This window comes from Sander lucioperca, chromosome 19, assembly GCF_008315115.2.
Source record: "Sander lucioperca isolate FBNREF2018 chromosome 19, SLUC_FBN_1.2, whole genome shotgun sequence".
NCBI classification, from domain to species: domain Eukaryota; kingdom Metazoa; phylum Chordata; class Actinopteri; order Perciformes; family Percidae; genus Sander; species Sander lucioperca.
The window spans coordinates 6,934,206-6,946,520 of record NC_050191.1 but is presented as its reverse complement, the minus strand read 5'-3'; the positions used below and the strand labels follow the sequence as shown (position 1 = coordinate 6,946,520).

General features: G+C 42.1%; 1 protein-coding gene across 6 annotated transcripts in view; it reads left to right on the top strand.

Annotated features, from left to right (window-relative positions):
• The window catches only part of fam184a (family with sequence similarity 184 member A), a 161,393-nt gene that overhangs the window by 86,995 nt on the left and 62,083 nt on the right, over nt 1-12,315 (top strand). For all 6 annotated transcript variants that reach the window (XM_031321935.2, XM_031321933.2, XM_031321936.2 and 3 more), the window contains exons 10-12: nt 6,266-6,388; nt 9,984-10,145; nt 11,036-11,157. In XM_031321935.2, the coding sequence (XP_031177795.1) occupies nt 6,266-6,388; nt 9,984-10,145; nt 11,036-11,157 (407 nt within the window). The remainder of the gene's footprint in view (nt 1-6,265; nt 6,389-9,983; nt 10,146-11,035; nt 11,158-12,315) is intronic.

Here is a 12,315-nt window from a genome sequence, read left to right as displayed (position 1 = left end):
GAAATATCTTAATTATAATAATTATATATTATATTAAATTACACCATTTTTTTTAAAGGTGTCCAAAGATCTTGAATTAAGTCCAAAAGGAAAGAGTGCCAACGTTTAAGAGCCACAACCTCAAAAGCATTAACTCTATTACAGATATTAAGACAATCAATGTGGGATTGATAAAGGATACTGGTGACTTGGTGACACCTTATAAATTATATTAGATTAGATTAGATTCAACTTTATTGTCATTGTGCAGAGTACAAGTACAAAGACAACGAAATGCAATTTGCGTCCAACCAGAGGTGCAAAAAGAGCAGAAAAGTGCACTGTGATATAAGTATAGACAGGTATAGACAGACGAGAGAAATAGTGCAGTGTAGACAGTAGTGTACAGTTGGTTTACAGAACGTGGTTTAGAGTAATGTAAATGAAATATAAATATGTGCAGTGTATTAGCAGTTACCTTATAAGAGCAGAATAAATATGGCTATGTAATATGAACATTGTATGAACAAAAAGTACAGTTTAATGTTAGGGTCCTACTCTCAGCAGTGTCAGTATCAGCGCTGGAGTATGGACTGGCTACGCCGCTTATCTATTCTGTGAGAGGGGAAAAAAACGCTCTGGCTTGCTTGTATTTCTTTAGACCAATCACAACCATCCTGGGCGGCGCTAAGCCCCGGATGCAGCAACCATGCCCTAGCAAAAAAGATAGTGGGGGTGGGGGGTATGATATCTGATGTCAGGCTTTATCCCAGTACATCCTGTTAATCCTGACTATAATTCCACTGACCACACTGGCTTTAACAAAACAACCTGCAGCACTTGCTCCCTCTTGTGCCCCCCCCTCTGACGGAAAACAGTAATTGTGAAATATAAAGTATACTTGTGCTCTGTTGGGGAGTTTAAGAACACAACAGGACTTCACACAAACGGGCCGTTTCATTGACACCCACCTCTGCCGCATAACCCTGCGACAAATGGCCGGATCACTTTTCTTGGTGTGAATGCCCACTAACGCTAATTTGACTACAGCCGAGGCATGCAGCTCCACCAGCCTCGTGATGATGCCCAATCTCCACAGGGCCCTTTTATTCCAGTCACACACAGCCATGTGGAGGCAAGTGATCAAATATTCTCTTGCATCAAAGTTGCATAATGAGGACCTGTTTTAAATGATATTCCACAGTAAACCCGATCAGAGCTGACAGCTGCATTAAGAGAAGAGCGTTATGCATTTCCATACTTATTTTATATGCATTCCATATGCAGACTCTCTGGGCCTGTGTGATTTTCATGGCCTCTTATTTCCTCCCGCTGTGTTCTGATAAGCACATCAATTCCCCACTCCTGTTCATGATTATGCTGCCAGTGTTGGTGCAGAAATGTCCAGATTGAATGAGTGACAGGAAGCAGGCAGCATTCATTCACTTCTCATTCCCTCGCTCCAGATTTTCTGCAAAATCATGGGGGCAGAAACGCGAGAAAGAAAGAAGAAATGCCTCTTCATCCCTCCGTCATTTCATTCTTCTGTCTCTCCGCGTTTTATCATGTCTAGTTAATCATCTTTTCTTTCATCACCTCTATTCTTTCATCACATCAAATTATAATGAGAGTTGTCTGTGAGAAGGCTGGGTTTGGAATTCAAATGAATAGGTTTGGAGTACCTCGGTCTCGCCCTCCATATCGAACGACAAGGTATGACAGGAATCCTGATGTGTCATATTAGATTCCTCCCCATCCAACTTTGTGTGTTTCGGAATCGACCAATTGGGAAGAAGATTCCTTCTGTCGTGTCCTTCATATCAGCAGACTGATGGAAGTCACCAAACACATCAATAAAGATCTCCACCAATTCAGTTGTTCACATTGAATTTTTTTTTTTTTTAATAATGATTGCATTTCATGGTTGAGATTTGGGTATCTGATGGGGTGCATTGAAATTACTTTTTATGTCAAAGTACACCTGCAATAATACAGTGTCAGGGTCTCACTATTGTTAAGTAATTCACCTTTTCTGATGTCCAGAAAAACACTGGTACAAGCTCTTGTAAAAGATGGCCAAGGATTTGAACCTTTTGTACTGTAGTATATATGATTAAGACATTTGGGAGCATTAATATCATCTTAGCCATTAGCTGACATAACAAAAATGATTGGATTGTCTTTTTTCAACTAAATCTAGAGTACAGCTTTTGATTGAAATAGTTCTGTGGTACTTTACTTACTGCTTTATAGTCTTAAATGATACTAGAAAATGTAGGACAAAGTGTTTAAAGCTGTGCTAATAAATATTTGTATAACAACGGATCAAATGGCCGTGTGTAATACGAAAGAAGCTGCTTGTAGTGACACACCCACAGATAATTATGACCTAGCTCTACAGTTCCCCTCAGCTCTATGAAGCATTGTAGCACAATGCAAAAACAAAAACAGCCGACAAGCAACAATAGCAACTAGCATTTAGCAAGCTAAACAGTCTAGAGCTAAAAGCAGGGTAAATAGACTGTTGTTTCTGCCCGATGTGTAAATAGGCATTTGTCTGCTAACGTATTAAGTATCATCAGTGTTGTATTTAATGTTTGTTCTGCTGTCCCAAAGGGCCAAAACAATTATTCAGGAGGTAAAGTGGTTGTCTACCATTGGGAAGGTCGGCGGTTCCCCAGCCCCTGCAGTCTACAGGTGTCCTTGGGCAAGATACTGAACCCCAAATTGCTTCTGTTGGCTGTTCCACCAGTGTATGAATGTGTGTGTGAATGGGGTGAATGGTGCCTGAAGTGTGTAAAGCGCTTTCAGGGGGCTTTCACACCTTCCTCGTTTGGTCCGGAATTTCGGACTTTTCAGTTTGATCCGAACCAAAATTACAGGTGTGAAACCTCCCCCGGACCACGGTCCGTACCAAACAGCCAAAATTTGGTCTGACCAAAAGAGGTAGTCTCGGTCCGGATCAAGCTGAACCACGTGTGAAAGCTTTTTTTGGATGGTTCGGACTTTCAGACCAAATACAGAGACCGGGGGAGCTCCTTTAAGGAATAGCGCAGTGCTTAGTGTGTACATGTGAGAGAGAGAGAGAGAGAGACGGTGAATGCGCTCAGAGTAGACAGCTGTCGGCTATCAGAGCAGAGAATACATCAGCAGTTTACTTGTTAAGTGGTAGTAAATGTACAGTGTAGGTTTCAGTTTGTCTCTGAATAAATGCTACAGCTCCTTAAAACACAAATTAAGTTCCCGTGTCTTACTTCTCAACAACGCAACAAAACAAGAGCCACGTCAGCACGGGGAGAGCAGCAGTCAGTTGGAAAAACTCTGACACAGAGAGAGGATACAAGAGGACGGGAAAGCCCAGACACGCAGCTTACGTATGTCATGACGACAGGACGTAGTTTTGTCACGTATAGTTCTTTAGTGCGCTTGCATAACTGCAGTGTGAAACCAAAACCTACCAGATCAAATCCAAAAACATGAACATTGGTCTTTTCAGGTGTGAAAAGCTCCCTTAGTGGTTGACTAGAAATAGGCTATATAGATTAGTGGTGTGCGAAACTGCAAAATTTGGTATCGATCTGATACCAAGTAGATACAGGGCTAGTATCGCCGATATCGATTCGATACGATACCGATACTTTTTAATAATTAAGGTGGATTCATCATCAAATCGCTAAATCTGAATGAATTTTCATGACCTTAAAGTGTTTTAGGGATTTCCCTTTGGATTATTTATAAGTTAAAACCCAGGACAGAATTTTCATATGCTTGTATAAATTTGTTGTGTTATGTTGTGTTGTTGTCTTGTGTATCTTACAGCCCAGCATGCCGTTGTTTCATTTTTGGCCTGAAAATATAGCCACACAGTGCTCCTCTTCCTCTCTGCCATTCTTCTGCTCCGTCTCTGTCCTGCTTGTGTGTATTTGCTGCTGGCCGATGCCGGGCCTGGCTGGTTGCTTGCTTGTTTGCCTGGCGCCGCTGAGTCATGTGACGGTACAACATCAAATCACAAGAGGGGGGAAGAGGAGCAAATTGTGCCTGCACTTGAAAGCAGCGGTACTTGCCAAGACACAGACAGCCAGGTCGCCTCTTTGATGAAACCGCAGCAGTGCATACCGGAGAGAAACTAAAACTAAAGTATCGATCTCATTTACACTGGTATTGATCAATATCAATACCAACGTTGGTATCGATATTATCGATATTTGGATCGATCCGCCCACCACTAATATAGATGCAATCCATTTACTAGCATATAGTTAGCGCAGCAGCTAAAACAAAGCAGTACTTTGGTAATCATCCCTAGAAGAAACTAAGCAACATGTAAAAATGGAAGTTATCCCGGTTTCTGCATGAAACCCATTTCACCATTAGATTCACAAGCAAGGAATAGTCTCAAGGAAAGCCTTTGTGAGGACTTGTGGGAGAAGAAGGCTTCCGACGAACAGTAGACCGGACAGATCTTGATGCAGCTTGGGATTTCATCTTAGCCTGGTGCTGGGCAGGTACTGGCCCCACTCTTGGCTTTTTAGGGTTGCATACGAGTGTTGGAACTATTGCAAGCAACAACGAGGAGCTGGTTGGTAGAGAAAAACAGGAGCGGACTGACGTGGGAGTGTTTGAACAGGTGGCATTTGCAAACTCTGGATCATTTTGAGGCCAATCTGTGATTCTTTGTACCAAATTATAAACTGTTCACAGATGCATATTTGTGTCAGTCAGTCATAATTTCTCAAAGTTATTACAATGCCAACCGAGAAACTTCCTCCACTCTGTGGCTGGTGAAATACAAGATTTCATTAAGCATTACACATGAATTATTGTGATTTTTAACTCTCTTCCATTCAGATACATTTCTGTTATGTTCTATTCATTTTCATGGAACTATGTCACAGTAGTCATTGCACTGAATGCTTTTTACGGGCATTACAATCTCCATCCTCCTTTGTAATGAATAATAGTGGCAAACTTCATTTGACATTACAGCAATTTCCCTCCGCTCTAATTGTCCTTGGAAAGCAGCAATCATTGCACGCTATAACAGAAATCGTTTCCCATTCATCAGCATGCATATTAAGCTTTATTATGGTTACAGTGATGGAGCTCTTTCTCTGTCTTCTCTGTCAAGGACATCGAAATAGTTTAAAGTATTTTTAGACATTTTGCACAGATGAATGCAGTGAGAGCCAAACAAATAGGAGCGAAGAAGGCAAGTTCTGGATTTGCACCACAACTGAGCAAAATACTGCACATACATGAAGAATTTGAGTTGTGTTTGTCAGAGTTCAGCGTTTTCCCTACCATTATAAGGTTTAGGTGCATCACACAAACTGTTTTGGTCACCACCTAAGCTGCATGAATCTAACTGAAGGACTTTTCTCAGATTTTAAGATTGTAGGTGGTCCCCAGTGGACTTCTTTAGCAAGTTTTGTCTTTAAGCTTGTTGAGTGTTATTTATTTATTATCTGCTCAAGCTTTTCCAATGTTTTAGACACAGACATGGAATTAATAATTATCGGAATGATGTGACCAAATACGCGCACACAAGTCTTCAACAAACCTAGGGACTGGACACTGGAGTTGATGTCCATTCTGAAAATAAACCTTTTCAGTACGTCATCCTGAGCCTCCAACATATGGAGTTTTATTCTTATCTTTATTCAAAAGCGCGTTCTTTCAATTTGAGAGCATTTTTCATTGATTTCACATTCAGATTTTGTAATAATTTCACTCAAAACCTTGCTCTCACATTCAAATAGCCCCTGCTCGCGATTTGGATTTGCTCTGCTTCTGCTCAAACTTTCTGCTTGGACTCCGATATGATGTTGCTTGGACATATTTCCTGCTGTCAGCTTTAGCCCTTCTCCTTGTACTCAGGCCGCTCCTCGGATTTCTCCTGCGCTCTCAAATGTTTTGTGTTACAACCCTGTCAAAATCCACCAACCAACAGAATGCCGGGTATAGGTAGTGTTGACCAATGAAATGATCCCTGCCCCGTTGAGGGTGCGTTCGCTTTAGGTTAGAATGTCCCTTGCGGGCGGCTACTCTGGCCCAACACATCCACTTCCTGTTTAAGCCATGCTCGCAACATGTTTATAACTGAGAATACTAATAAAATGTCACATGGCTTCCAATGAAACATGAACATCTTCACTGATCAGGTACATGATTTGTTTCACCTGCATGTGATTTACAGATCCACTTACGTTCCTCGTTGACGCTCTTTGCCTTTTATTGCTCACTGGTTTTGAAAGATGTGTGTTTCTGGTTGTTTTTTCCCCCACAGGAGCTGGAGCAGCAGTTTGAGAGTGAGCGCCTTTCACTGGAGGAGCAGAAGACGATTCTCAGGCAGCAGCTGGACGAGCTGAGAGATGAGCTGACCTCCAAACTCAACGCAGCCAATGAAGAGGTAGGACATGTGCAACTTCACATTTGTACCTTGTCACGGCTGGTTCAGACTTGGACCCAAATGCAGAATGAGGCGAGGAGAGGGCAGCAGTTGGTATAAAAGAATTTAATAAAAAAAAACACAAGGACAATTTACAAACAAAACAACGTGAGCTGGTGAAAATCCAAAGCGCAGGAAAACTCCAGGAACACAGAAAACCACTCGGCCTGTGCCAGTGGTTTTCTGTGTTCTTCACATAAGAATGATGACAAAGCAACACCAGACAAAGGAAGCGCACAGACTAAATACACAACGTAACAAGGGTAGAAACGAGGCACAGGTGACAAGAGGGCTGAGGAACAGGAGTTCAGCCCCGACAAAATGTAGCAACGCGTTTTTTAAAACTGAAACGGGGCTGCGTTGAACACCCTGTTGTGTGCGCAAGCACTCTGCCTTTTTATTACCACGGGTTTACAGACACGTCTCTGCTGATTGGGTATCACCTGTGACACAGCCAATAAACGAGAGATACAACCACCAAACGAGAGAAAACAAGCCTCCAAGCCGTTGCACACCGTTCCGAGGAAACATGTCGTTCAACCAGGAAACTGTAGCAGAACGGTGCACACCGTTTTGAGATTGAACGTGCCCAGGGCAGGGCAGACAATCACAGAGGCAGGAAAATACAAGGCAGGAAGTAAAACAAGACAAGACCAAGAGGGTAAGCCTCTCCCCAGAACGCGTAGCTCCTATGGCGCCATTTTGATGCTACCAAGCCATCACCTCCCGTTCCATTGACTCCCATTCATTTTGGCGCCGCTTTGACAGTGAATAACTTTACATCTGAAGCGTGTAAAGACTCTATTTGTCCATTGTTTATTTCTAAAGAAACATGACAATGTATAAAAGGCTCCATTACCTTGTACCTCACGTTATGTCATAACCACGCGACTTACTGTTGCATAGTAGAGGAATCACCGTATAGTACAGGAGAAGCTCGCAGGCAGTTTCGACTTACATTAGCTGTTTAAGTTTAATTACTAATGTTAACTAGCATTTTAGTTAGCAATAATTAGCCTGTGCCTATGTTATCTCCTTACATATACCTACGCTCTCTGTCTCTGCAAGATTGGGAATGATTGAGATTTCTCTTGGCACAGCTACCAGAAAACTTCCAACTTTCAGACCGGTTGCTCACGTCACATTTACGTCGTCTCTCTCAGTTGGAGGCTGCTCAGTAACGCTCAGCGCTCACCGGAAAAGTGCTTCTAATATCCTTCACTGGTCTCCGTCCAGAGCAACGGGATCTGTTGGTCCAGTTTATATACTGTCTATGGACAAGACACAGGAGAAACGGGCACTACAAAGCATAAAACATACACACGGATAGAACAAGGAAAACAAAATAGAGAACACAGAAAGAAGATGGCTAACACACAATCACGAAACAAACAACAGGGAAACATACAAACAGGGAATGAAATAACAACAATAAACAGGAAAAACCACAACAGAAAACCGCAACCATGACATACCTGACTTAAAAATAATAATAATAATAACTTTTATTCATATAGCGCCTTTCATGAAACCCAAGGACACTTTACAGAACTACAGTGGCTATACTAAGGGAGGTTGTAGGCTGTGGTGCTTCAGGAGTTTTTTAAACATGTCCAGGGATGTAGTATTTCGGATATCTTCAGGGAGGGTGTTCCAGAGGGATGGGGCTGCAACACTAAAGGCTCTGTCTCCCAAGATACAGAGTCTGGTGTGGGGAATGGAGAGCAGGCCAGTGTCTGAGGACCGCAGGCTTCGGGGTGGGGTGTATGGATGGAGGAGGTCGGAGAGGTACTGTGGGGCCAGGGGCATGGAAGGATCTGTAGGTGAGGAGGAGGATTTTATGTGATGCAGGACTTAATTTGGAGCCAGTGAAGGTGGATGAGGGTTGGGGTGATGTGCTGCCAGGTCTTGGTGTGGGTGAGGACCCTGACGGCAGAGTTTTGGACATACTGGAGCCTCTCTAGGGTTTTGTTGGGGACCCCAGACAAGGCTCCATTGCAACTCACATTCCTCACATTCCAATGTTGAACATTAGTGTGCATTGATGTCAGATCAATAAAAGCTTTGAAATAACTTTTAAAGGTTACAAACAATGGCATGTTTAAAACCATTTACACTCAAAAATATTGTAGTTACTGGGCGCCAGGTCAGCTCACCTGGTAGAGCGGGACCCCATATATAGAGGTTTACACTGCGGCCCTTTGCTGCATGTCAATCCCCTTCTCTCTCCCGTTTCATGTCTAAGCTGTCCTATCCAAATAAAGGCCTAAAATGCCAAAAAAAAAAAATAAAAAAAATATTGGAGTTACTAAATATGTTTTGCATTGTAAAACGGCTAACTGCAACGCTGATGCTTCTTCTAAATGGCTAGATTATTTGGAAACTTTGTTTGTGTTGTTTGTAATGAATGTCCCATTCACTACCTATTGTTGATAATGTCACCTCCAAAAGTTAGAGAAACTAGAGTTTGAATCCTTAAAAATGTGACTTGAATACTAAGTAAATAATAAAGAGTATTTACCATTTGAAAGATGAAGTAAACAGTATTTCCAATTCATATTACCAGCTGAAAAATAAGGTGAGAGTCACTTAGAAATATGCAGGACACAGTGAAATGAAAATAAACTGTATAAACCCATTGTGAGCCCAAATTGTGGTGCATCTATTTTAAAAGACAGAGAGAGACAGAAACGCCATTCTTTTTGTTTCCCTGGTCTTTGTTTGCTTTGTATAAACCCACTCCCACGCTGTGTGTATTGCTGTTGTTGTGCACTCTTAGTTGTACTGTGCTTTTAACATCAAGGTCAATTATTTTCTGATGCATTGCAAAACTATCTTGCCACGTTGGCAAAAAGTACATGGGCCTGGCTCATTTAAAAATCAGAAATAGAAATGGTTATTGAGTGCATTTCTGATGGAAATTCCACCTCGCTGAGCATAAAATGCTGATGTAGTTTTAAGGTCACTGCCACACTGAGATATAGCCTGAAGCGCAACATAGTAGAAGTTGTGAATGTATTTCATTCTCTCTGTTTAACTCTCTGTCCGCCTGTCTGTCTGTCTGTCTGTCTAACTGTCTGTCCGTCTGTATGTCTCTGTCTGTCTCTGTCTAATTATGTCTGTTTGTCTGCCTGTCTGTCTCTGTCTGTCTGTCTGTCTGTCGCTGTCTGTCTAACTGTCTGTCTGTTTGTCTGTCTGTCTGTCTGCCTGTCTGTCTAACTGTCTGTCTATCTGTCTGTTTCTGTCTAACTGTCTGTCTGCCTATCTGTCTGTCTGTCTGTATGTCTGTCTGTCTGTCTGTCTGTCTGTCTCTGTCTAACTGTCTGTCTGTCTGTCTTTCTCTGTCTAAATGTCTGTCTAACTGTCTGTCTTCCTGTCTAACTTCCTGTCTGTCTCTGTCTAACTGTCTGTCTGTCTGTCTGTCTGTCTAACTGTCTGTCTGCCTGTCTAACTGCCTGTCTCTGTCTAACTGTCTGTCTGTCTGTCTGCCTGTCTAACTGCCTGTCTGTCTCTGTCTAACTGTCTGTCTCTGTCTGTCTGTCTGTCCTCCCCACAGTTGATCCGGCTGCAGGAGGAGGTGCAGCAGGGGGAGCAGGACATGGGAACAGCTGAGGGACAGATTTCCACTCTGAAGGAGGCGCAGGACAAACTGCTGGAGGAGCTGGACGCTACCAGGGCCCGGCTGAGAGAGACCAGCAACCTGCTGACTGCACTGCAGGTCAGCACAAACACATGCACATTGGTTTATTCTGCACTTATGAGGACACTCAGAGAAATAATGCATTCTGTAGCGCCTTTACCTGACCTTAACCATCAAAACAACAGGCCTGACTTCAAACCTTAAATTAACCTTAATCTAAACTTAACCTATAACCAGGTTTTGACTGTCAAACAGTCCTTTGGAGAAGTGAGAACCTGACAAAATGTAGGATTTTTTTCACAAATATATTTATTGATTAATTAATTTATATTCCAAATTAACCATGAACTTTTTTTCTACTAATTTGTAACTTATTTAGTCTATCAAATGTTAGAAAATGGTGAAAAAATGACCACCATAACTTTCCAGTTCTTGTTTAGTTTGACAAACACTCCAAAACCCAAAATGTTCACTTTCTAATGATGTAACACAGAGAAAAGTGGCAATTTCCTTGTGGAACCAGTACATTATTGGTTTGTTTTTTTGTTTGATAAATGACTACACAATTATTCAGTTTTCATATTTATCCAAATTATTTTCTTTTTGTCAACTCCTCAAGTAATTAATCGAATAATTTTAGTCCTACCATGTTGACTTGGGCTTTGACCAGAGTGGGTTTTTGAAGGATTTCCATGTCACCACCATGTTTTTGGATTGACTCTGCCAATAGCAACATTTTGTGTTGTTACTCCAAAAGGCTTTAACCTTTTTTCACGCTACAGAAAATCCAAAAAGTTTTCAGAGTTGCCTAAGGAACTGGATTCTTTTCAGGGCAGAAAAAACCTCTGAGCAACGTTTAGACTACAATGGCACACTAACCTCTGTGTGTGTGTGTGTGTGTGTGTGTGTGTGTGTGTGTGTGTGTGTGTGTGTGTGTGTGTGTGTGTGTGTGTGTGTCTGTCTGTCAGGGAGAGTTGGAGATCCAAAAGCGTCAGCATGAAGCCAAACTCATCACCACCAAAGAAGAAGAAAAACTTAAGATGGACAAGATGGCTCTCGAGCTAGAGCTCAAATGGACCGAAACACTGAGGTAGGTGTGTATGTGTGTGTGTGTGTGTGTGTGTGTGTGTGTGTGTGTGTGTGTGTGTGTGTGTACGTGCGTGCAAGCATATCTAAGAGAGTAACACCGACTGTCTTAATCTTGTCCTTTAACAAAGAGAGACCATGAAACTAAGAATGGATGGGAAACGAAAGTCTTTCTATTTTCCTTTTTTCGTTTGTCACACTTACTAGAATACACATACACACACACACACACACACACACACACACACACACACACACTCTTACAGGTCATCCGGCTCACAATATTGACCGTGACAGAGCATTATCCTCGGAGGGCTCTGCAACTTCTCAGCTCGATCCATTGTTAAAGCCCCCTGCTCAAAGTCTCTGTTAACGCCCACACACCGTTTCAAGTGTTATTATTCAAAAACCTCAAAGAATGAGATTGACTGTTCTGAGGTGTGAACTGATGTACTTTTCACGCAGTAAAGTCTGCAGCCTCTAAATGACTCCGTTAGAGTTTATCTCAGCAGTAAATTGGGTCTCGATGGTCAGAGCGTTTCCACTTAAATAAAGATTTTGTCCTTTTTTTTTTATAAGTGACTGGACTGAAGTTGATGCTTTAAATCACAGATGTCAGTCACATCTTGAAGGCTCAGTCTCTACGGCCCCCAGACCCCTTAAGACCCTGGACCTGTGTCTGGTTAGCCCAGTATTCTATGATCTGAAACCTTGGATAGATAATACTAAACTAATGGGATAGATCTGAGAGCTAAGTGAGTTATATTCTTTCTTATGTGCGGAGTGTCTGACTGAGGCCTGAGACCTGATGTATTGGTTGATATTATATGTCAGGGTTTCCCCCAGAAAAGTTGTTTAGCCCGGTGGCAAGTGTCTTTTTTCGATGAGGGCCCGGCTGGGGCCAGTCACAGACTGATGGCAGCATTAATGTAAAGCCCAATAGTTTCTGTGATAACAGAATCATGGACAGAATCGCAAAATGTGGAATTTAAAAAAGCTGTTAGACAGATTCCATAGGGCCCTACATTAAGTCTGTGCTAAAAGCTAACTGGAGATTTGAAAAAAGTATGACGTCTAGGTTTCCAACCAAGCCGCCCTACTGTAACTATAGTTTAAAAGCCTATTATAAAAATACATTAATAATTCCCACTGGTTTAGGCCT